The sequence below is a fragment of the Panthera leo genome, chromosome F3, assembly GCF_018350215.1.
Source record: "Panthera leo isolate Ple1 chromosome F3, P.leo_Ple1_pat1.1, whole genome shotgun sequence".
In the NCBI taxonomy this organism is placed as follows: domain Eukaryota; kingdom Metazoa; phylum Chordata; class Mammalia; order Carnivora; family Felidae; genus Panthera; species Panthera leo.
The window spans coordinates 37,684,638-37,711,457 of NC_056696.1; the positions used below are offsets into that span (position 1 = coordinate 37,684,638).

The 26,820-nt window shown below is 37.8% G+C and overlaps 1 protein-coding gene across 2 annotated transcripts; it reads right to left on the minus strand.

Moving 5' to 3' along the window:
- Window positions 1-1,063: 1,063 nt before the first annotated feature.
- ATP6V1G3 (ATPase H+ transporting V1 subunit G3) lies at window positions 1,064-26,593 on the minus strand. 2 transcript variants are annotated; one of them, XM_042925337.1, is made up of 4 exons: window positions 26,443-26,593; window positions 13,780-13,880; window positions 6,339-6,538; window positions 1,064-1,201 (listed from the first exon to the last, which is right to left on the minus strand). In XM_042925337.1, exons 1-3 carry the CDS (start codon window positions 26,522-26,524, stop codon window positions 6,365-6,367), a joined length of 357 nt encoding a protein of 118 aa, XP_042781271.1. In that variant the 5' UTR covers window positions 26,525-26,593; the 3' UTR covers window positions 1,064-1,201; window positions 6,339-6,364. The 2 variants fall into 2 exon arrangements, with proteins under 2 accessions (XP_042781271.1, XP_042781270.1); XM_042925336.1 differs by lacking the exon at window positions 1,064-1,201 and adding an exon at window positions 4,790-5,021.
- Between the last annotated feature and the right edge of the window lie 227 nt (window positions 26,594-26,820).

A 26,820-nucleotide genomic window follows, 5' to 3' on the forward strand; every position in this document is an offset into this window, starting at 1 on the left:
CTACACTCATTCTATCCTTAAATAAGCTTTTTTTGTGTGTAGTTCCTTTTTCAACTGCAATATTAACTGACATTATTATTATAAGCATGTATGTCACTCATGATGTGCTAGGTAGGTAACATTCAGAGCATGTTATGGGCACGTAGTTATTTAATACTTAGAGTAACTCTGTGGTAAAACTAGCATAGTCTATTTTACAGATGAGGGAATTAAAACAAGAGAGGTTGGTAACATGCTCAAGGTCATGGAGTTAATAACTGATGGTGCTGGGATATGAATCCAGACAGCCTGGTCCCAGGGATGATGCCCTTAACAACACTGCCTTCTTTGTCATAGTAATATGCTTTTTTTTTTTGTCATAGTAAATATGCTTTTCTTCACACTGTCATAGGACAGGTCCAATTCATTTAAACAATCAAACACAGGGAACCTCGTGCACTCAAAAGTTACATGGTCTTAAACTGGAAGTGAGATCTTGAGTCACAGGAGATGGCAGGAATAAGAATATGAGACTTGTCCGTTATGGTAATGTCCACGGCTATGTTTCCAAAACCAATCTCAAATGTGTGATACATAATAGGATTCAGCAATCTTAATTGAATAAATGAAAGAGTGAATGAATGATTCGTACTGCACGGGATGTAAGATCTCCCAGTTATGTCATTGGTAAGTAGCTCCTTCAGGCTACTCTTAGAAGTGAGAAAAGAAACTCACTGCCCTAACCACTTCCTGCAGTGCCAACATCCGGCAGCACCAAGAGAATGGAGGTAGGGGGATGGGATATGGGACAATCACATAGAAATAACAGCGGTTATATTTCTTCCCCTGGATGAAATAGAAGCATTACATTTTTAAAGTTTATTTATTTTGAAAGAGAGAGAGAGAAAGAGAGAAGGACTGAGAGAGAGAGAGAGAGAGAGAGAGAGAGAATCCCAATCCCAACCAGGCTTCACACTGGCAGCCAGGGCTGACAAGGCTCAAACTCATGAACTGTGAGATCATGACCTGAGTCAAAACCAAGAATCAGATGCTTAACTGACTGAGTCATCCAGGTGCCCCAGAATCATTACATTTTTAATGGCCTCTGTGCTTAGATTCTTAGCTTTATTTTATCATACTTTCCTTCCAATAATCTTGTTCTCTTTAAATTTAGGAATACAGTATCCATGCTGAGGAGAATTATCCCAGTTCAACTTGAGAGCTGAAAGAAAAAGAACAAGGGAGCTGATGTCAGGTCTCAGTTCAGAAGTTGAGAGGTGGAACCAGACTCTGCCTCCCCCATGCCTACACCTGAGCAGCTCCCCATCACCAGACAAAAGCACACAACTGACTTTATTTCATTTTACAAGTACGACAATATGTCTCCTTTGGACACTCAACCCTGCTTGACAGTCTTATTATAATTCCCCAGCACAGTCATCTGGTCACTTTCTAAAACAACCATTCACTCTTTCTCTTGTCTGGATAAGTCTCCTGAAATTTCTGTTCATTCTCGCCTAATCATTTCCCTCATATTTATTTTGAAAACACCAGTCAATCAGACAGGAACTTTCTCATCTCCCTACTGCTAGACCTACCTACCACCTGTATGTCAAACTCCACTTGTATGTCATCTTCCTGTTAGTGTCAGGTCAACTCTTTTACTTCAGATGGGAATCCTATGCTTCCTGCCCTCTCAGGGACTTTGCTTCCGCAATAGTTTTCTTCTGTTCTTTAGAGAAATATTTTCTTCTCTGGGAGAACTTCAATTGGTGTACGAATATGCTCTCGCATTTCCTATCCAAACAAAAACACATGTTTGCCACATCTCCCCTTCATGTGGTAGCCCCATCTCTGACCATTTTCGTAGTTTTCTAGTTAGCCTGTAGCTGGTGTCTCTCATTTGCTCACCATGCATCTCCTCCTCAAAGGCCTCCTTCACAGATCTGAGTCTGACAGTCACATATCTGTCTTATTGTCCTCCCTCCTCTTTTAAAGCGATAGCTAATGGGGATATCAGTTAGCTATTGCTTCATAACACATCACCCTAAAACTTCGGGGCTTAAAATAACAATTTATCATTGCTCTTGAGACTGTAGGTCTTCTAAGTGGTTTATATGGTCTTCACTTTTCTCACTTATGTGTTTATGGGCCGCCGTGGGCAATGTGGCTCTGTTGACCTCTGTTGATCTAGGTTGGATTTTTCCATGTTGAGGATTGGATGTTTCCAGAGTAGCCTCATCTGGAGATTTAGAAATTGGCAGGTTTTCATACACTGGCCAACTCCATTCTCCTAGTTCTGTTCATCTAGAAAATAATAGTGCTGATCTATTGGTGGCAATTCTTGAATTTGTGCGTGTTTGTGTGTAATACAGAGAAATAAATCAGAAACCATTTTATTCCTCTACATCCTGTAAATTGCATGGCTTTGCTTTTAGGTACAATGGAAATAAGTAAGAACTTAATGGAGTCATTTTTCATTTTGCAGTTTCTGATCGTGCCAACGATCAAAAGAAGGACGAAGGACGATTAAACACATTCTTACTTTATTCCATTTCTGTGTGAAGACCTGTATGAACAGGAAAATTATTTTAGGATAAGTACCTGTGCAAAAAAAAAAAGTCAACATTTTTTTTGTGACTGAGAAAGCTGTCATAGATAAGTGAGTTGTCTCTGAAATATGTAAAACCTTTTTCATATGTAAATAAAGTAAAACCTGGCAGCTTAGCCATCTGTGGGAGTGTGAGAGCTCTTGAAAAATGACTCATTCAGTTAGGCATAGATGTGAAACCATATTTGAGTGTAAAAACTACACTTTTACAGAGCTACAGAGCTAAGAATGCTGGAGATCACCACATATTCCTGCCAACACAGTATGTTTGCTTCTTCCATCCTTTTTGGTTCTTCGGATAGTCTAGTAATCAAATTAATATAGGACAGATTAACAGAAGGAAAATAAATTTAATTGCACACATACAGGATGCCCATGAGAAGATTAGACCTGAGGACAGTGGGACAATTGAAGCTTAAATGCCATCTTACACGAGGGGACAAGATAAGGGCCTGGAGTTTCAAAAAGAAGGAGGGTGATTCACAGGATAATAAAAGGAGCAGATGTTTGGTAATTAGATGTTTGTCCTGCCACACAGATAGGTCATTAGATGCAAAAGTTATCTCTTGGTAATAGCTCTCTTTCTCAAATTCTTGTAGGTAGTTTAAGGGAGAGGTAAAGATTTTTCTTGAGTCTGCTGGGTCTTGATTGCTTTCAGCTCAAAATAGCCCACATGCCAAAGTGGCACACTTTGGGGAGATGTTCTGAAATAGTTCAGATGTTGAGAATAGATGTGGGGTCATTAAAAACATTAACAAATACTACAGAAGTGAGAAAACTACAGGTAATGAGTACTGACTTTTGCAAATGGTCTGATTTAGTATGTAGAATTGAATATTGAAGGGCCTATGGAGATCATTTAGTTGAATGCCATTTTGTCTATTAAAACATTGAAAAAGAATCTGAGACCAGCGAGATTGAGTAAATTGCCAACAGGACATAGAGAGTGTGGGGCACAGCCAGGACCAGACACAGAGGCTAGTGACACCCAATCTTCACCACTGTCTTCCGGCTGTCGTAGCTCCTTTACTGCTGAGAAAAATCCTCTACCGATTTTAGTGTATTTCTATTGCATTTAAGCCTAAAAAAACATCCCGTGTAGGCTCAGGAATTTATCAACTTGTGTGTTCCAGATTACATATTCAAGCTTTTCTTACACAGAAAATTGACATCTCGATAGTTTTCATAATAAGGTATTTAAGATATTTTTCATGAGGTAAGATATGTAAGGCAAATCACAAGGCTATGTCTTTTAGAATTATCTTTTCACATGGCAATTTTTCAAAAGTGCAGTTTTGGTCATTGTTTTACATAACTCACCTCTGAAGGAGTAATCAAAATCTCCAAATCTGTGTTAAAGTGGAAATCCTCCGTGGCTGTCCTCATTTGAGGGAGGCAACTTTACTTGATGTCTTGCCTTCGTTCCCCCTCTACCCCCCAAAACTAAAGGACATCGTTCCTAGGAAAGGTTGATACCCTTCTGGTCATTAATTGGAGAATCAGTTGTCTTTCTGGCAAATAGAGAAATCTATTTGAAATTTTAAAAAAACTAACCTGTTTGGGTTTCCTTGCCCAACAAGTTGGGAAAAACAAATGATATTAAATTTTTCATCCATTTGCCCAATATCAATATAAAATTGAATGTTTCTGAGATTTAAGACTATGGTAAAATTTAATTTTGTCTGCTAGAGGGGGACCTACATCTAATGTAGGTTAATCTAAAACAGTGATCAATTAGAATAATTTTAGTCTATATTTGGAATTGAGTAATTTGGTAATGATTAAAATTTACCAGTTAAATTTTGTTTCAACTGGAACTAAATTTTGTCTGCATATATTCTTGGAAAAGCAGAGTACTCTGAGATTCTTAATGATGTAAATATAGAAACTTTTCGGGGAGTAAGTAATGAAGGGTGAGGACATTGGAGTCATTGGCCAGACTGGAAGTCCCATGTCACGGTCATTCAAGCAACTGCGGACAAGTTCCTTAATTGCTATTTCCCATTTTGTAAAACAGGGATGCGTGCTAACACAACCACAATAATGGGATCAAGATAATTCATACGTTGTACTTAAAGTGCCCGGTACCTAACAAGAATTTAGTGATTACTGTCTAGGTGGCTGGGCTAATGGCATACTGTCTGCATCGGTTTGGGGCGGGGGCTGCTATAACCAAGTACCAAACACACTGGGTGGCTTATAAATAACAGAAAATTTATTTTTCATAGTTCTAGAGGCTGGAAGTCTGAGATTAGGGTACCAGCATGGTCAGGGGCTGGTGAGAGCCCTCTTCCGGGTTGCAGATTGCCAACTTCTCCTGAGTGAACTAGCTCTCTGGTGTCTTCTTATAGGGGCGCGAATTCTAATCACAAGGGCTCCACTCTCCTGACTCAATTACTTATTAAATGGCCCATCTCCAAATACGGTGACCCTGGGGATTAGATTTTAACATATAAATTTTGGGAGGGACACAAACATTCAATTCATAATACATACTAACCTGCTACATCACCTGGGGCTTTTTTTGTTTGTTTGTTTGTTTGTTTGTTTTAATGATTGATTGATTGATTGATTGATTGTTTTTAAGCCTAAACACCTATGCTAACAGCTCATTTAATTATCATTCACTTTTCTCTTTTAAAAAATGATAATTGAGGGGCGCCTGGTTGGCTCAGTTGGCTAAGTGTCCACTTCGTCTTAGATCATGATCTCATGGCTCCTGAGTTCGAGCCCCACATCAGGCTCTGTGCTGACAGCTCAGAGCCTGGAACCTGCTTCAGATTCCGCGTCTCCATCTCTCTCTGCCCCTCCCCCACTAGCGCTCATGCATGCTCTCTCTCTCTCTCTCCTTCAAAAATAAATAAACATTAAAAAAATAAAAATTAAAAAATGATAGTTGAAAGAAGAATATCTGGTTAGTTGAAGGTAGGTAGAGAGAATGGTTACATAACCAACTCATATCTTTTTCTGTATCATCTCTCTCTCTCTCTCTCTCTAATCTCTATCTATCTATCATCTATCTTATTTAGGGGGAGAGTGGCAGAGGAAGAGGGAGAGGGAGAGAGAGAGAGAGTGTGTGGAGAAGGCTCCACACTCAGAGTGGAACCCAAGGTGGGGCTTGATCCCACTACCCTGGGATCATGACCTGAGCCACAATCAAGAGTCAGACACTCAACAGACTGAGCCACCCAGGTGCCTCTATATCTATCTATCTATCTATCTATCTATCTATCTATCTATCTATCTATCTATCATTTATCTATTTTTCTATCATTTCTGTAGCTATGACATTCTTACTGTTCTTTGAATTAGTGGTAACATCTTACTGATTTCCTCATTGATTAATGACTGGTTTCCTCACTAATGACTTAAACAAAATCCTTGACATCTGTTCATTTTATATCTGTCTGAGATAGAAATCTTTCTTTAAAAATGATCTTTTAACAGCTACAACAAAGAAAACATTTTCTAAATTGCTCAGAAGCAGCATTTTTTTTTCCCCCTAAACCTCATACTCGCTAAAAAGTGGCCAGGTTCACATTTTTCTGCCAAGTGTCAGAAAATATGTTACTCTGCCGGCTCGATTTACTTTACGTTAAATGACAAGTCACGCCCGTTACCGAGAAAGATATAACAACTTTTTGTTTGTTTGCTTTTAAATTCAGTGCTTATGTGTGAATTATGTCACATTGAAATCTGTAAATGTCTAGTGAATTTAAGATTTACATTTCAAATTTCATGCACATACCATTTATTGAGCAGTAGGGTGCACGTTTAGTGGGTAGCTCTGTAGTTTACGTGGATTCCCGGCTTCACGTCGCAAACCATGTTCAAAAGCTGTTTCAGCACGACTTCCATGTACTTGTTGTAGCTTCCATTCAATTCTTTTACCTTCCCGAGTGTTCGCTCGTCTACTTCCTCTGAGAGATTACTTTGAGACCCCATTACCTGACAAAATACAACGGACAGAATTCACCACACTATCCATAGTAAAGTGTCACTGGTCTACTACTTAAACTTGTTTTGGCCTATTTATTAAAGATTGTTCTAGAGTGTACACATTGCGTATTATTTTTCTAGAACTTTCTCAGAGAATGGATACGATCACCAATACCATAAGTGGGATGGATAAACTTTCCTAAAAAATGAAAGGTGGCCATGGTCAGTTACTTCTACTTCTAGGCTGGTCTCCACACAGTGCAAATTGGAGGCACATTCACAATCATCCTCCGTACTCAGGAGGTTTTTCCTGTACTGCATTTTTCATATGTTTGTAAGAGTTGCCATTCAGTTCCTCTATCTTCCCCATTGCTTACTTTTCTGAATTAAAAGTCTGGAAAGTAAAGTGGTAAGACATCATTAAACCCCTTGTGCTGGTTTTCAAAAAGCAAATAACTGATTTGCCGATTTTTTAAATATATTATCTGAACTGATTAATTGTTGTTTTCCAGGAAGATATAGTCACGATATGCCCAGTAAGGTACTTTTACATGCATACGTATCTCTTTTTGGATGATAGATAATTTTGAAAATTTTAATATAAAGTGGATTTCTTTCATATTAAGACATACTTGTCCATTTACTTACATTATATATTTAGATACAGTTTAATATATCTTTCTGGTTGCTCTTTTATTGACAGTGATTCCCAGTATTTCCATTTATCTCCAAGAGATTCGACCAAAATATAATTTCACCAGGGGAGTTACTAATTTAAAGGGATTCTTCAGTGAAATCCTTTGAAAAGTTACCCTTTGTAAAGCAATCAACTCCTAATTCATCTCCTTTGTAAACTCAGCCTTTCTTAAACATGGTATTGTTAAGGCAACACAGCTGTTTTTTGTTTGTTTTTCTCTTCTGTGAATGTTTACACACAAGGAAGGTATGCATTAAGTTCAGTCCAAGAGACTCCACTAATGATTGACTTCTATTTCAGGGTTGTTAGACTATTCTAAATTCTAGAATTCGCATTATCTTTCTGGGTCCTAAACTTGAAATCAAACACAATCGAAAGCTATCAGGTTCAAGTTCTTTTCTGTTTATATACCATGCAATAAGGGCTTCCCAGTTCAAAGAAAATCATTTTAAGGAAATATAGCTTCTAAGACATCAAGTAACTTTTATAAAATAACATTGAGATAAGTGAGCATACAAGGAGCAGACATATGGACTGAATTTCTCTTGCTAGGTAGAAGTTTAAAAATGGAAGAGAACTATTTACCAAAATAATTCTACCAAAATCAATTTTTTCCTCTAAATCTACTATATTAAGTGAGATTCTACCCCACTAAAAAAGGTCCTAAATCCAATGTTTTAAGGGTTGAAATATTTAAAAGACAAACTATTATAAAATTATTATCATTTTTTTCTTTGGAGCAGTGTTAAAATAGCTATTATTAGGTTAGATTTCTGCACTATCCTGCAGGACTTTGGAAAAGTTTATTTCAACCTTAGGTTCTTTTTTTTAAATTAAATTAAATTAAATTAAATTAAATTAAATTAAATTCTATTTTATTTTATTATTTTATTTTTTAATTTTTTAAAATGTTTATTTATTTCTGAGACAGAGAGAGACAGAGCATGAGTGCAGAAGGGGCAGAGAGAGAGGGAGACACAGAATCCAAAGCAGGCTCCAGGCTCCTAGCTGTCAGCGCTGAGCCCGATGTGGGGCTCAAACCCACAAACCGTGATATCATGACCTGAGCCGAAGTTGGTCGCTCAACCGACTGAGCCACCCAGGCGCCCCTCAACCTTAGGTTCTTTATTTCAAAGCTGTCCAATAGAAATGTAATATGACCCACAAAGAAAATCATACAAATGATTTAAAATTTTCTAGAGTCACATTCAAAAGGTAAAAAGACTGGGTAAAATTAATTTTCGTAATATATATATATATTTGAGAGAACATGTGTGCACGCGTGTGCATATCCCTCCTCCATCTCCCCCACACACATACACACATCTGTGTGAGTGGGAGAAGAGCAAAGGGAAAGAGAGAATCTTAAGCAGGCTCCACACTCCATGACCTTGGGATCGTGACCTGAGACAAAATCAAGAGTCGGATGCTCGACCAACTGAGCCACCCAGATGCCCCTAATAATATTTTTTATTTAAGCTTATATTCTTAATATTATTATTTTAAGGTACAAGCAATACAAAAATTATTCCATTGTTTTTCATATGAAGTTTTTTGTAATCTGGTATGTCTTTTATACTTACAGAATATCTTAATGTGGACTAATTACATTTCAAGTTTAATTAGCTATATGTGAAGTGGCCACCTTTTTTTTTTTTTTAATAGAATTGACTGTCAAGTTAGTTCACATACAGCGTATGCAGTGTGCTCTTGGCTTTGGGAGTAGATTCCCATGATTCATCGCTTACCTCTAACACCCAGTGCTCATCCCAACAAGTGCCCTCCTCATGTTCATCACCCTCTTCCCCTCTCCCCCACCTCGCCCCATCAACCCTTAGGTTTGCTCTCTGTATTTAAGAGTCTCTTATGGTTTGCCTCCCTCTCTGAAACTATTTTTCCCCTTCCCTTCCCCCATGGTCTTCTGTTAAGTTTTTCAAATTCCACATACGAGTGAAAACATATCTTTCTCTGACTGACTTACTTCACTTAGCATGATACCCTCCAGTTCCATCCACATTGCTGCAAATGGCAAGATTTCAGTCTTTCTCATTGCCAAGTAGTATTCCACTGTATATATAAACCACATCTTCTTTATCCATTCATCAGTTGATGGATATTTGGGCTCTTTCAGTAATTTGGCTATTGTTGATAGTGCTGCTATAAACATTGGGGTACATGTGCCCCTGTGAATCAGTACTCCTGTATCCTTTGGATAAATTCCTAGTAGTGCTATTGCTGGATCATATGGTAACTCTATTTTTAATTTTTTGAGGAACCTCCACACTGTTTTCCAGAGTGGCTGCACCAGTTTGCATTCCCACCAACAAAGCAAGAGGGCTCCCCTTTCTCCATATCCTTGCCAACATCGATTGTTTCTTAAGTTGTTGATTTTAGCCCTCTGACCAGTGTCAGGTGGTATCTCAAGGTGGTTTTGATTTGTTTTTCCCTGATGATAAGTGATGTTGAGCATCTTTTCATGTGTCTGTTTGGTGGCCACCCTTTTTGACAGTGCAGGTTTAATCCACAGATGACAGCTACTACTATTAGTTGTGTTCTTAACGTGGTTTTCTAAGACAACATGATCATTTTCTGAAAGGATTATAGTATAGACGGTACATAGCAAGGAGCCTAGCACTGAGCGACTAATCAGTAAGTGTTAGTGATTATTATTATGATTTTTCACTGATTGTGTTGCTTGTACTTTCTAGTTTTTTAAAGCCATTATACACTTTCAGAAACATTGGGATACCCTTAAAAAATGGCTCATAATCTCATGTCTCATCCTGCATAATTAAATATAATATTTTTTTCTGAGTTTATTTAATGCACAGTAATTTGAGTTCCTACATTGTTCCCTAGACATTACTATACCAATAACTAACCATGCACTATTTTTTTTTACTTTATTTTTTACCTTATTTTAAATTCTTATATAGTTAACATACAATCTTATGTTAATTTCAGGTGTACAATATAGTGATTCAACAATTCTATATATTACTCAGTGCTCATTAAGTGTCCTCTTAAACCCCTTCACCTATTTCACCCATCCCCCCACACACCTCCCCTCTGGCACCATATACTATTTTAGACGGCCTTCCATGGAAAGAATTCCATACCTTTATATCTGCAGACAGTGTTGATTTAAACCACGCAGGTGAGTAAAGAAATGAACATAAGCTCCACAAAGGATCAGTGGCATCTTGTCCACTGATGTATTACAAGTGCCTCAAACACCTCAAAGTGGATGCCCAATACATATTTGTTGAACTGAATAGAACGATCAGATCTCTAGATATTACAGAGAACTTATTACCTGTGTTCTATTGCTCTCATTGGCAGAAGCCTTCTATCTGAATGCTTAGGACACTACAGAAATTAGAAGTTGATCATTGTGTGACAGGGCAGGTACATTTGATCAAAGGACACCCTTTAAGGACTTCCCACTGTTGATTTTCAAAACTTCAGTGTTGAGACTGATACATATAGATTTACAGCTAAATGGCTGATGCTGGTGAAATCTTTCAATATTCAGTACGTTTCTTTATAAATTGTTCAAATGTTCCTGTCTAAGAGAAAGCGGAAGTCCGGGCCCCACTATCATAAGCAAAACACCGTTTGGCATGCTCAATATATGGTTGCTTCAAGGAAACAAAATGTTTTCATGATATGAATTCAGGAAGGAAGATGAAGATACAAAAATCATCATTATGCTCCAGGCGACTATTTTCATTTCTCCTGTTGGGATTCATGATCCCACTGACTTCGGCATTAATAATAGATTTAATGTCTCCACTGTGGTCCGATTCCTTTTAGCAATGTCATATCTCCTTTAGAAGATGTTATATTTGGTAGCAATGATAAGGAAGGGAGAAATAAATCTTCAATAAAACAATATTTGTTGTTATACAACCGACATCGGGATACCTGCTTTTGTTGATATGTCAGGGGAATGGAAACAACACATACATTAACAAGAGCTAAGACACAACTAAAAAAAGTAACATCGAGGTGTCTCACCCACAGCAGGCAGAAAACTGGCTTCTTGGGTCTCCTCCCAGGCCTCCTACTTGCCCTGGGTTAATGATGATGAGATTTAACTGGAATAGCAATATGTCTGACATATGGAGGTCATGCCAAGGAAGGAATATCTGTGCTAATGGTTTTACAATATGCTTGAAGTTAGTGGAGGCCTAAACATGTTGACCTTTCGATGTGAGCTTTTGATCAACTAGCTGTAAAATTGGCTTAGAGCTCTAATTATGAGAGCAATGAGGAGTTTTAATTATTTTCCAAAGCAGAGAACAAATATCCTGAGCCAGATTTACATCTTATGAGATTCTTCTGAAGAAATAACATTTCAAGAGATTTAACCCAGTTACTTTCTAAAATTACAGTCAGTTTTGTTATGACTTAGAAATATAAGTACATCAGAAATATCCTGCATAGAATAATAAATGCTGACTGGTATTAGGGATAACTATTTTCTCAGGTCCCAATATGTTATGGGTCATGACAGGACTCAATAAGAAAGATAAAGTCACAGAAGTAATGTTAGTTACTTATTCTCTCAATGAATATTTATCGTACTTACTATGGAACAGACACTATTTCATTGTTGGGGAAAATAACAGAGAACAACACATAGACCTTATTGTTTTGGTGTTTATAGTTCAGAAGAAAAGACAGGCAATAAGTAAAAAATGTAAATATATGATGTATCTAGTAGTGTTGCATGATATGAATATAATGGAAAACTACTTTCTTTTCTAATGAAAGACACAGTTTTAAATAAGGTGATCTGAAAGATGAGCTAACAAATGAACAGAGATTGAAGAAGGATGAATATGTCTAGAAGATAATGATTCCAGGGAGCAAATACAGGATGTGCAAAGGCACAGTTGGCAGTTGTGTGTTCAATCTGTTTGGGGAAGAACAGGAAGACCGATATGGCTGCAAGAGACCAAGTGGAGACAAAAGTAGTAGAAAACGTTACAAATGACCAAAGCAGATCTTGTTGCACGTTGCGGAAAAGTGTTCTGGTATTCCCTTATGATTTCCTTCTCATTTGGCTGGTTTCTTTCAATAAATCTTTCATAAGAATATAAAGAAATGCTTTTCCCTACACGAGCATTTAAAAAATATCTGCAGTTCACAGTAAAAAGTGGGTGCATGACATTTTCAGAACTGACAGGTTAGAGAGATAGCCAAGGGCCAATCACGGAGGGCTGTATACACATGTATAGACCTAGGATTTTATGATTCGATTTTTGAAAGGCTGATGAGAAGCATTTACTTTTGCTGAGTGGTCCACTTCATTCTGGGAAGGACTTTTTCTTTTAAGAAGGAGCCCCCCTGGAAAAGTTTTTCCTATCATGGGATTCGATTTCCCTGACCCTCTACCAGCCCCACATCTACTCCCACTAAAATAGAAGTTGTAAGTAAGGGGATTTCCAAAGTGCTTGTAGTTCATCTTTCAATGTCAGGCTTTACTTATGTTTCTATTGGGGGGAAAAACCCTTATATCATATAAACTTTAGTTGTAACACACAGAATTAAAAAAAAAATTCTTAGTCATATCGCAGTAGGAAAAGGAGGATGTTGGTTCTGAAATTTTCATGCACTTTTTTTTTTTCACTATAAACTATAGATACATTTAAAGTGCTAGTGGAGGAAAAACCTTTTATTTTATTTTATTTTATTTTATTTTATTTTATTTATTTTATTTTATTTTTTTTAAGAATTTTTTCTAACGTTTATTTATTTTTGAGACAGAGAGAGACAGAGCATGAATGGGGGAGGCGCAGAGAGAGAGGGAGACACAGAATCGGAAGCAGGCTCCAGGCTCCGAGCCATCAGCCCAGAGCCGGATGCGGGGCTTGAACTCACGGACTATGAGATCGTGACCTGAGCTGAAGTCGGACGCTTAACCGACTGAGCCACCCAGGCGCCCCGGAAAAACCTTTCAAAAATATTTTCATGAAACATTTGTTGAATGGAGCCAGACAATTGAAAAGGAAATAATAAAAAAAAAAATACCAGAAGACTTTGTAGCAATTTGCTGAATCTACCATATCTACTTTGGTCATTTGTAAATCTTGAATATGCCAAAGAAAGTTGACCAAGAAACTCATTCTATAACAGTGTGAAACACTTTTTATTGATTGTAGTGGTAAATATTAGTAGGCACAAAAATATGTTTTCTGAAGTGTTTTTTCTTAATAAAATGTGTTCATCATCTGTGGTGGGAATAATACTTCAACCAGTCCCTTCAGTTTGAATATTTGAAAATATGATTTTTAATATGGACTACATATTAGACATTCACTATTGATTGATACTTTAAACAGCAAATCGAAAAGTCTGGAAAGTGAACATGTAAAATCAGTAATTCTGTAACGTATAAGATTTAGTCTGATGTTCAGGCTTAGTTGAACTGTGTCTGCTCAATCTGTTGCATTTTTCCCCCTTGATATTCTGCATTACACCTCTTGAATATTAATGTATTATAATCTATACCACATAGAAAAGCTGTGCTAACTTTCTTACTTACCTTAGATTGTTTCAGTCGAAACTCCTTATCTCTCTGCATTCTGTACTGGTTAATTTCTGCCACGGCTTCCTCCTTAGCTTGCTTCAATCGCTTCTCTTTCCCTGAATATTAACGGTGGCAAAGGAGGAATGAATTTTTTAATCGACATGGAATTTCAAACTTCAATTCTAAAAAAATAAAATAGGCGAGGTCTACATTGTTTTCCTGATAAATTTCTCTAAAATGGTGAAGTTCATTAAAGAACAGTATTGAAAAACACCTTACTTTTTCAATTGGGTTTTTTAGAGCATGGAAATGACAACTTTCTTTCACACTTACATGTTTAAATAAAATATCTGCCCATTTACTCACAGCAGTAACAGCCAGAGAACAGATTTTAGCTGTCACTTATTCGGAAAGACATTATTTGGTCAGATTTTCTGTCCTGATTTGCTGCCAGGAATACTTCAGTCCACACCAACTGGATCCGATTTAACACTGGCAGATCTCCAAAAACACTACAAACATGCAATTCAGACTCTATCAAACTGACTTACAATTTTTTACAGCATTTTATTGGGATTTTTTTTCTTAGCATTTGTTGACTCTAGAATGTCTGATTAAGCCCCACAGCACATCAAAGTAGGTATTTTTTTGTAGTAGCTTTCTCTGAGGGGGACTTGAAAGTGGCTGTAAAACCAATTGTTTTTAATGGTTAGGAGACTTAGTTAAATAGCTCTCTTTTCTTTTATTAAGAGCAAAGGTGTAAGCCTTAAGCCAGCAGACAGCAATGTAGATGAAAGTTTCAGACAAATACAATGCTGCGGGGATCATTAGCTAGACACATGACTTTTTTTTTTGACAACCAGAGTAAATTTGGGGTGGGGGGTTATAGACTAATATTAATTGCTGCTATGCCCCCCAGCACCTTCAGGGGGTTAGGTACTAATGCTTTGTGGTCATTAAAACTTTAAAGAAACTCCAAACTGTATTAAATTTTTTTTTTATCTGAACCCATTGTCCTTCAATTTCAGTTAAATGCCTTCATTCTTTTGCTTATTTAACAGTTTCTCTGATAGTGTCTCAAGCTTTTGCTTAGAATTTTTGTCAACTGTTTGTTATATTGTGCAGACCTTGAACTAAGTAAGCGTGTTTTCATTAAGCAGCGTGAAAGAAAATCTTAACATAAACTTCTGTCATCCACATACATACATGTTTTTATATGCCTTCATTTTTACATACCTCTGTAGCATTTGAGTGTAAATGGTTCCTGAAGCTCTCTCCCTTCTAAGCATGTGGTGTTTTGCCAGTTACTGTACATATATGCGGAATAAAGATAGATTTCCCGAGTTACAAACTGACGTGTCTCTTTTAATGCCTATTGTCCTTGAATGGGACTGAGTAAGCCTCATGCAGAGCAGACATTTAGCTACGTCTTTACTCTCTATAAAATCCAAGGTCTGGTGAAAATTAGTGTTCTTCTGATGCTTGAGGCTTAATGGAACATTAACAACACTGCTTACTTTTTTTCTACTTAGTTAATGCTCATTATCATTTTGTATTTACAGATTCCTTAATTCTCTACATTTCTAACCATTTTGTGGCAACTAAACACTATTCACGGAACAAATGCACAATATGTTGATAGGGGAAACTATCCCCTGATCCTCAGCCTTCTTTCTTATCACGGCTGTCATTAACATTAGGACAAACATATATTTAATGTGTATTAACGTTCTGTTGGTAATAATGGGTTGTAGGATTCATAATCACTTATAACACAAATGACCTGAGACGTCACTACTCTTCCACGTTAATTGCATAATGTATAAAAATATTGGGTTCAAAGTCACAACTCTAGTACATTAAAAAATAATAATAATAATAATAGGAAAAGCTCTGTGTGCCCTACCCTGGAGCAGAATCCAGTGCTCTACTTAAAAGGCTGTATATTACCTCCATCATACAGTGACAGGCTCAGAGTGTGTCTGTGATTCCCCCGTCATGGCACCAGTCACCTGCTGGTTCTCATTCAATTAAATAGGAGAGCCACAGGGAAATTGCTGCTGGCACAGCCATTTTCTGGACAGACTCAGCAGCTGCCGCTGTGTGAGAGCCTGCATATGCTACACCTGATTTAATCCAGTGGAAGAAACTGGAGCCTAAAGCCTGCTGTTTGACTAGAGGTGAAGCAAAATGCATGCATGAAATCAACTTCCATTAACCTCTAGCTTTCTTCTCTGTCTGTGTAGGAAGATTTCCAAATTTTAATATTATGCCTTATCTTCTTAAGCATTAAAAGTACTCTGGGACCTAAGAAGCATTTAGGTTTATATTCTTATTTCTCAACACTGTCTGTATCAAACATGAGGATGATCCTATGGAACAGTCCAGATTTTAAATATTTCAATCAAATATTTGGTCCCAAACTTCCTACAAGGTCATACAGGCTTATCAGGCCCAAGGCTTGTTTGCTTTAGAAGACGTGGTTATCTTATACTACTAAAGCAGGTGCTCCAGAGTTGTGCAGGAAAGGATGGTTTTGATTTGTCCATCCAGTATTCACTCATTGTTTATTGAACACCTACTATACATTCTGCATAGGGCTACAGATAGAAGATAGTGAAATGCATGTGGTATGGTCCTTGCACAAATACAGTGTAATTTGGAAATGTGTACATGGTGCTCTGGCTTCCAAGAAGAAAATGCAAAATACATAAAATTGTGAAGAATATATGTAATCAAGTAGGAAAACAACGGAACATATGTTTTGGTTCTGTTTGTTCCATGGCAATTGAAAATCACACATTTATGGAAATTTTCATTACTTAAATTCTAGACAGTCAGTGCTTGCCATCCATCCCAATAGTTGTGTTATGTCTTATGTTATTAGGGTAAGCAGGGGCGCCTGGGTGGCTCAGTCGGTTAAGCATCAGACTTCGGCTCAGGTCACGATCTCTCGGTTCACGAGTTTGAGTCCCATGTCAGGCTCTGTGCTGACAGTTTGGAGCCTGTAGCCTGCTGCGTGTTCTGTGTCTCCCTCTTTCTCCGCCCCGCCCCCCTACTCTGTCTCTCTTGCTCTCAAAAACAAATAAAACATTAAAAAAGTTTTTAAAAATTATGTTATTAGGGTCAGTCAAAATATAAACAACTGGACCCAGATATGTAGAATGGGGGTCAGAGGAGGCTGCCAAGCGGGGTCAGGGGAGACTTCTCAGGGGGGGATGATTGAGCTGACTTTTTAGGCAGGACAGCCATGGGGATGAATATTTCATTTTGGAGATTAGAACAAAGCACAGAGACCCTTCCTAAGCTAGTTTTGGACACTCTTTGTAAATGGCTACACCTTAATAAAGGTATTCATTTTTTAGACATGTGGCTTGTCATGCAAATATGCCCTACATTCAACATGCCCTGATTGAGATATTTTACGGGAAATTTTGTGGAAGGGAAAGAGAAGGGGAAAGATGTTTGAATTGATTTCCAGGTGATTGGTAGGAAAAGAATTAAAAACTCAATTTGGGCAGGTAAAACTCAATTTGGGAGGAGGGAGTGCAATGTGAAGGATGGGGTCTCCCTGGTTTTGTGGTTAGGAGAGGCCATGTAAATTGAGTGTCCCAAATGCGAATGAGCCCTTGAGACACAGAGACCCTGTTCTGTTGACTGGATTGTTATATTGGTTTTGGAATTTGTTTAGGGATGAGGATGATGGGATGTATATTATTATTTCAGAAGAGAATCAAAATTATACACTAGGCACAACGGCAGTAAGATATTAGAAGCTTTGTAACCTGAAGCAAATTAGTGTGTCTGAGCCTGAGTTTTCTCATCTATAAAACAGATTTAATAATTTACCGCAATAAGTCATTAGATGTTTTAGGGAAAAAAAATGTAATTAAAATGCTTGACAAAGAACAGCTATTTGATTATTTTTAATCATGATGAGGAAAATGAGCCCAGTTTCTGGGGAACTTTGATTAAGAACAAAGATAATTAATACAATGTGAGTTTGAGGAAAAGTCCTGAGGCTGTCACTAGAAAAGCCTCTGTGGGCTTCCCTGAGGATATCCAAATGGAGATAGTTAAGGCATCTGGACAGACAAGTTTGGATCCAGAAGCAAGTTCTGAAATGGATGTCAGTCGTCTGGGTTTGTACATGTGTCATAGGGATAGGATTTGGGCTGCAACCAAGGGTGAGTGTACAGAAGGAGGAGAAAAGAGAGCTAAGGTCTCAAACTGGGGGACTGCCAACATTCAAGAGATAAGAAAAGGAGGAGAACTCTCAGGAAGAGCCTGAGAGTTAGTGGTCAGAGGAGTAGGGGAAATCAAAGAAACATTCAAGAAGGATGTGGCCAACAGTGTCAAATGCTACAGAGAATGGAAAAAAGAGACATTTAAGCAGCGAATATTACTGAATATCCTCTTTGTGCCACACACTGTTTCTAGATCTATAAATACAACAGTGAAAACCATAAACAGACCAACTTTCTATTCTCATGGAGCTTGTAATTTGAACGTATTAGGTGGAGATAGAAGGCAGAGAGTTTAGGGGCACCTGGGTGGCTCAGTTGTTTGGGCGTCCGACTTCGGCTCAGGTCATGATCTCATGGCTCGTGAGTTGGAGCCCCGTGTTGAGTTCTGTGCTGACAGCTCATAACCTGGAGCCTGCTTCGGATTCTGTGTCTCCCTGTCTCTCTGCCCGTCCCCCACTCATGCTCTGTCTCTCTCTCTCTCAAAAATAAATAAACATTAAAAAAAAAAAAGAAAACAGAGTTTATGATATGATAGTGATAATAAGTGCTATGAAGAAGAAAGAAGGAGCCTAAGGGATAGAGAGATGGTGTTAACTTAGGTAAGCCTTGTCTTTTGGATGAAGTGATATATGAACAGAGACCTAAAAGAAGAAGACAATTAGCCATGCAGCTATCTGAAGGGAAAGAGCATTCCAAGTAGAGGCAACAGCAGATGCAAAAACCTTGGGTATGTGACATGCTCGAGAAGCAGCAAAACACTATCATGGCTGGAAGAAAGAGAACAAGATGACTGAATGTTAGGAGACGATACTAGAGAGGTAGCAGTGACGGCAGGTCACACAGAGCTCATGGGGCACGATAAGGCTTGTTTGGTCCTTGAGATGCTAAATTCATGAAGGGTATTTAGCAAAGGTGGGGCATGACATTATGTATGATTTAAAAGAATTTCTTTGGCCGGTGTGGTGAGAATAGATTGTAGGGGCAAAAGAGAATCAGGAAGACCAGTTTGCAATCTATTGCAATAGTTCAGATAAATGTTAACCGGAAATGGTAAAGTAGCAGAGGAATTAGCAAGAAGCTGTATATACTTTGAAGGCAGAGTTGATGGATGAACATGAGAGAGAGAGATAAGGCAATGATGACTCCAATATTTGATTTTGGGAATAGAGTTGAGGATGCAATTTAACTGAGATGCCTGGTAAACAACTAGCGACGGTAATGAGAAGGCTGATGTTCGCATGACTTTGGAGATTGAAGAAGCACCCAGGGCTGGAAATAGCAAGTTTAGGAATCATCATTTACGGAGCTGGTTTTTAAAGCCATGGGTTAGATGTGATCACATAGGCAATATCTACAGATATAGAAGAAAACAGGTTCAAATTGGGACCCCAACTTTAGAGATTAGAAAGGTGGCAGATAGCCAACTGTGAAAGTGGTGTCCCAAGGTCAAATGAAGGAAAAGTTTCAAAGATGAAAGAGGGATCCAGTTGTGACCGAGGTATCTAATTAATAAAAAGGTTAACAATATTTGTGGTCTCGGCAAAGGGAACTTTGGTGGAGTTATAGCGACAACAATCTGGTTGAAGAGGGTATTATGCTAAGTGAAATCTGTCAGGCTGAGAAAGACAAGTACCATATGATCTCCCTCATATGTGGAATCTGCACAAAGCCACAAATGAATAAATAAACAAAAAGCAGAATTAGACCTATAAGTACAGAGAACAAACTCATGGTTGCCAGAGGGAAGAGTAGTGGGGGGATTGGCAAAATGGGTGAAGAGGAATGAGAGAGACAGACTTCCAGTTATGGAATGAGTAAGTCACAGGAATAGAAGGCACAGCACAAAGAATATAGATAATGATATTGCACCAGCGTTGTATGGTGACACATGGTAGCTACCCTTGTGGTAAGCATAGTGTAACGTATAGAGAAGTTGAATCCCTATATCGTACATCTGAAACTAATGTAGCATTGTGTGTTAACTACACTCAAATAAAAAAAAAATAATGAAAAAGGGGAGTTCAGGAGAAATTTGAATAAAAAAAGGTAGACACAAGGAATACAGGCACCTTTTTACAAAAGGGAACAAAGAAGATAAAGGCTCAAGACAGTCAGTCAAGTGGATTTGACAGAAGATGTTGTGAGTTCAATTGTGTCCTTCAGAAGGATATGTTTAAATCCTAACCTGTGGTACCTGTGAAGGTGACCTTATTTGGAAATAAGGTCTTTGCAGATGCAATCAAGTTCAGATGAGGTCATACCGAATTAAGATGGGGCCTACATCTTATAGGAGTGTCCCTACAGGAGAGGGAAATTTGGACATAGAGACAAAGAGGCACAGAGAAGACACATAAGGGAGAAGGTCTGTACTTACAGAGGTAAAGATTAGAATGATGCAGCTCCAAACTAAGGAAGGCCAAGGATTGTTGGCAATCACTGGAAGCTGGAAGAGAGGCGTGACAGATTCTTCTCCCTTAGTGCCTCCAGAAGGGACCAACCATGCCAGCGCCTTGTGTTTGGACTTCTGGCCTCCAGAACTGTGAGAGAATACATTTCTGATCTTTTTTTTTTTTTTTAACCATCCTGTTTGTGGTAATAGTCACAGAAGCTCTAGGAAACTAATACAGGGGCGCACAAGAAATAGACTGAAGTGTCAGCTGAGCACTGGAAGCAAGGCCAGGTATCCACGTGCGTGGGAGGGAGAGTAGACATCCAAGTGAATGAGCCACCTGACAAAAATATGCACGAACCGAACAGAGGCTGCCTTACTTGATGTGAAAACAAAGAGCACTTTGTGAATGGAGATTGCGGTCTGTTACGAATAGCCATTTTTATTCTGTTGTGCAGAAGAAAAACAACAACAACCTTCCTTGGCTTTTGGGGATTGTGAATAGTATGATAAAACCAACCTGGTTCAAAGAATGTCATTATCTTGCTCACTTGCTACAAACATTGGATAAAGTCATGTCACCAGAAAAACAGAGCAGCAGAGTTCCTTTGGTTACACAGTTTCTCTGCCGACCCTAATCTCTCATTTCATATCTTTGCTTCCTTGGTATTTCTTTTGCAATTCTTTGTACTTGTATTTTCCTTATTAAAAAAATCGTTAGTAGTTTTGTGTAGATTCTGGATTGAATATAATCAATTGCTATTCCTAGATGAAAATGTTCTGTGGCTGTTTTAATATGTCCCACTTGAAGAAATGAAAGTCCAATATACTTACAAATACCCCATTAGTCTGTGGACTGTTAAAAAAAAAGAGAAAAAATTTACAGGCCTACAAAACACACAAGACAGGACCATGAAATTCTAATATAACAACTTTTATTTTATTAGTTTATTAAAAGCCATGTCTTCATGAACCAAAGTATTCACTTGCATAGAGAAGAATTTATTAAATCAAATCAAGGTGCTTGTTTAAATAATTTGGAATATCTGTCTATTTGGAAGCAAATAGGCAATTAGATGATTTAAAAAAATATTTATGGTTGGTGTCCTATAGACCCAACACAAACGAATCTGCATTATTATATTAGCTGATGTATCATCAAAGTAGATAGTCAAAATATTGTCTTAACTATTTATTTTGCTCTAAAGTATAATTCAGAGAGGCCCTCATGGAAGATTGTGCTTCAGAGATCAGTGGAGCTCTATTATTCTGCTGTACTTTTTGACAGAATTCTTTTTATTAAGTAGTGGAAGAATATTCATAGTTAACTTTTATTGAACACCTACTATGTGCCAAGTAGTGTTTTAAGTCCTTTATACACATTAACTCAGGCAATCTTGAAAATTCCATGAGGCAGATAGTGTTATCTCCATTTTGAGGCCAAGGAAACTGAGGTTCAAAGATAATCTGGCCAATTCACCCACCCAGTAGGAGGCAAAAACTGGATTTGCCACCAGGCAGACCAGATCCAGAAAGCGAGCACTGACCACACCATCTTGGCAGAAAATTCTAGGTGTGTCCTTCACTGTTATTAAGATTGTCTATTGCTTTTAGAACATTTTAAATATACCTACTTGTTCAGTTTTTCTCACGTTCAGATTTGAACATTTACATTGTTTACCACACCTTCCAATCTATATTCTGTAATACAAGTTCTAATTTTGAGTTAAACACTATTTTTGTCAGCTGCCAAAGTAGATAGACTGAGTGTTTATTTGTGAGAAAGGCTATGGTTCATCTTTGGAAATAATTAGGGATTATGGATTCTCTATGTGATGTTGAGTCACCTGTATTTGAGCATTTCAAAAGAGCTGTAGAGTTTTCCAAGTTTCAATGGGTGTAAACGGAATAAATGCTGATCTCATAACAAGTCATAACTACAAGTAAAAATACCAAATATTTCAGAGGAACACAAGTCTTTTTTCCTCCTATTGATGATGGTACCTTGAATTTCAAATCTAATTCTGTTGGAAGTAGTTCAGTTGCCCATACCTGGAACTCCAGGACAGGTCTGATGTTCTGCTGTAAAATATGTAACTTGCCTTGGGCCCACACACTCACTTTTATGTTTTGATTAATGCAAATTTTTAAGGCAGAAGGTGTTAATTTCAAGTAAGATAATTTAAAATAGTGCCAAACTACTGTGATTCCATCTAAAATCGACCTAACAGCAAGACTATTTTGCACGTAAAAATTTGTGTCTTAACTGATAAATATAATTTAATCCGTAATCAGTAAACACAGGCCGATATCTGAGCTTTTCTAGCCATCTACTAAAGGCAGTCCAACTCTCCCTCATTACAGGAAAAGCTGACCCAGAACTAGCAGCAATTGTTAAAAAAAAAAAATTAGATCGTCCTAATCTTTTATTCCATTCTCTTATTTTTATTACTTATAGTAATATATAAGTATACATATTATGTTAGTTAAAAATAAAAATAACTATTTTGATTATACTCTATCTTAGGTATAGTTTTCTGATCCTTAAAACATCATGGCCATCTATCTATCTATCTATCATACATATGGCATATATATATCTAACTGATATTTATATATTTCATATATATATCTTGTATTTCTATCTAAAAAAGAGTCAAACTCAGAGATGTGGAAACATAAGAAAAAAACCAATGCTTTTTCTACTCTGTTGTTTCACAGCCCAACTTTTTGAGTCTGCTCACCATTTTCCCTCACATCAGCCCAGCCACAATGTTCTCTCGTGACCGGTGAGTGTCTTGAGAGCAGAGACCTGTATATTTCATTTCCAGAGACCTAACAGCCTTCAGGAGAATTCCTGATACATCAGGTCTACAAACTCTTATCTATATCCTTTAAGGCAAAGCATTTATACCTTGTATTGTATTATGTAGCAACTTCACTGAGCTCCAAGGCAGTCCTTTTTAATGGAATATATTAATATTTTTGCAGCATTATATATAAATATACTACCTTACTAACCTTGCATTTTTCTAAAATGATTAACATGTGAATTGCCATTGCTTTTTTCCCGCCTCTCCGTCCTTCCCTGTCTCCCTCTCCCTCTCTTTTTCTCTTTCTTTCTTTTAGATATATATTAAGGAGTCCTTCCATGTGCAGATTTCTGAGAAGCTTTCACATAAATGGATTTAACAAAGAGAAAGTGATCCTAGACTTCCCATGATGGTGGCCACTATTGCGATGTATTGGTTTTCATCTGAAACTATTCTGTCAGCTATTCAAATGAATTGCTTTTTGGGGGGGAAAAAAGTGAAATATATGGGTTTACAAAAATGATGGCTATCTGTACCTCTCATTGCATTATTCCTTTCTTCTTTTTATGTTCATTTATGCATTTATCTCACTAGAATTGTTTACGGAAGAGTCTAGGTCTACTCATTAGTGTATATAACAAAATGGCTTGGAAACAGTAGGCCCTCAATAAATATTTACTAAATTAAATAAATTAATAAATTGCAAAACCAGTGAAATATGAGAAAGGTGGCAAAATACCGGGTACAAAAGGTAGTATTTTATTTGCTACAGAAGCTTGAGAAGTCAGTATGACGGGCGCAGTAACTGAAGTTGTAACCATAAACTGTTACCTGCTCATAGCTACGTAAGAAAGCAGCTACTATCTGGAGAAAACTGTCCTTAAAGCCTATGCTTTGTGAGGCAAAGAGGACAGACTGACATTCTCTGTAAAATACAGCCCAAAGGTTGGTTGTGCAAATAACATTTGAAAAAATATTTTCCAAAATGTTTTTATGGCCTGGATACTTATGATTACCGGTTGCATATTGGCTTGAATATTTATGACTGAAGACCAAGGGAAAAGGTACACAAGTAACTTCAAGTTACTGGCAAATCAAATGAATGTTTTGTATGAAAATAAGATAATATGTGGTTTACAACACTGCCTTCTGGGAAAGATTGTCCAAGGACAGCATATTCGCTCGCCGAAAGGCAAACAAGGTTGGCTTTTATTTTTACTATGAAATCTGTGTCTAGAAAGTTTTGAGTGGTCCTCTCCTCCAAACAACTTGCATGATTCACAAAGCCTTTCTTCTCGAACGGCTTTGCAAAAGACACACTGGCAAAAAGCAACTGAATCATATGATAGTATTAATGTGCTCAATATTGTAATTTTGCTTTTTCCATGATGAGGAAGCAAAGGTAATGCAATTCTAACATCTTAAAATAAGTTGGCCTTCTGTTCTGGAAGTGGTTAAAAATTTGCATAAAAGATAAGGAAGTTTTCTACACTGCTTCAATCAGCAGGTCCTTGACTGCTTTGTTTTCTATAAAATTACTCTGCATTCATACCATTTTGCAGTCATTTGCATGGTTTGTTATAGAAAAAGAAATGGAGAAGTAGGTACAGTTTGTCTTGAGTTTTTCTCCTTCCTTTTCTCTTTGAGCACCTTCCACATGATGAAGTAAGTCCTCCTTTTGCCGCTGTCGGTAGTTACATTGCCCATCGCTCAAGAGATCAACTTAAGAAAGAAAAATGATTTTACCTGTGATCAAAAAACCCTGTGGAATGAGTACTGCCTCGCTCCTGGTCTCGTCGCTTGCATTATAATGCTCTGTTACAGCATCCCATTCCATACATCTAAACAAGCTTTTGCACTACGTACTCTGTTCCCATCACTATATTCACCCAAAGAGTTGCATCAACATTTTTAAGACGGGGCCACTTCTTACTGAATTTTGAATCTAATTGCAGGGGCAAGACATGTCTTTAGGAAGAAGCTAATAGACGCAAATTATTATGGATTAAATAATAATGTGATATGAAACAGGATAGTGGAAAAAGCATAGTTCTTATTCCTAAATTCGAGTTGTTCATTGACAACATGTTAGTTTATTCATTATGAAAATTATGAAAGTTTTGTATAGTGCAGTTGTTAAGATCTTCTCTGTACCATTCGTACTATGTGTGACTTTAGGCAAGTTGCCTAATTTATCTGAGCATCATTTCTCCTCTTTGCCAAAAGAGTTGGTGTGAGTAAATAAAGTAAGAATTAAGCATGGCGCCTGCGTGATATTTTCTATCTTTAAAATATGACCTTTGGCAAATGATGAATTCTCAGTTTTTACATACATCATGTGGAAATAATAGTAACATCTCATTCATATGGTTGTGGTGTATATCAAAGAGCATAGGAAGGGGGTTGACATTTACTGAGATCATTCTGTACTGATATAGAGATGCATGACTACATAAAAAGAAGGTTAGAAAATGAGAATAAAATGGAAATATTTAAAAAATATTGGCAGTTAAAAGCCAATATTAAATTTTTTTTTTTAATGTTTATTTATTTTTGAGACAGAGAGAGACAGAGCATGAACGGGGGAGGGTCACAGAGAGAAGGAGACACAGAATCTGAAACAGGCTCCAGGCTCTGAGCTGTCAGCACAGAGCCCGACGCGGGGCTCGAACCCACGAACCGTGAGATCATGACCTGAGCCGAAGTCGGACGCTTAACCGACTGAGCCACCCAGGCGCCCCAAAAGCCAATATTAAAGAGGGATGGGAACCAACTGTTAACTGTTACTGTCACAATTTTATAGGAACAGAAACTGATGCTTACAGAGGGTAAGTAATTTGCTCACGTTCACTCACAAGTAGATTCAGTCTGGAAGTTGTCTATCTCTTAACCGTTTCACAATATTGAGAAACCGAGGCGTGGCAACATTAAGGAAGGTGCAGAGACAAGCCTCAAGGCCTTGTCTCCTTGTAAACTCAATGTCCACTGTCATTTCATTTAGCACATGACCTCTTTGGAGGATCTGGGTTAGAGAACTTCGTCCTCTGGGTAGCCAGAGGGACATATGACTGGGTAGTTTCAGTGAACTGGCCAAGCTTTCTGAGGGTGTGGTGGAAACAGGGTTTGAAGCAGAGTCTGTCTGCCCCTAAAGGCCCATGCTCATTTCGTCGCACCCGCCTCAATCATTTTGTGACAAATCCCTTCTAAGTAAGACAGGACGGAGACTTACTCTTCTTGGCTTCCTCTAGCTTGTCCTTGGCCCTTTTTTCTGCCTGAAGGAGCTGGTGGATCCCCTGAGACTGGCTGGTCATGGCAGCCTGCTTCGAGTTAGGTGGCTTCTGTGAAATCTGGGAAGTGGCACATCTATTTATCCTTTAAGAAATCACCACATAACTCAGATTGTTGTGTCAACAGCGAGTTCTAAACACAGGTGTTTGTTCCCAAATGGCCTGATTGGGCCAGATAGCTGGGCCCCAAGGAGAGCCCAAGGGTGGAATCCAGAAAAACAAGTTCAGTCAAAATGAGGAAGCTGAAAACTTGTCATTTCAGCTAACTTCAGTCTTCTATACAAAATAAGATTTTCATGGGGTATTGAGTCTACTTATAA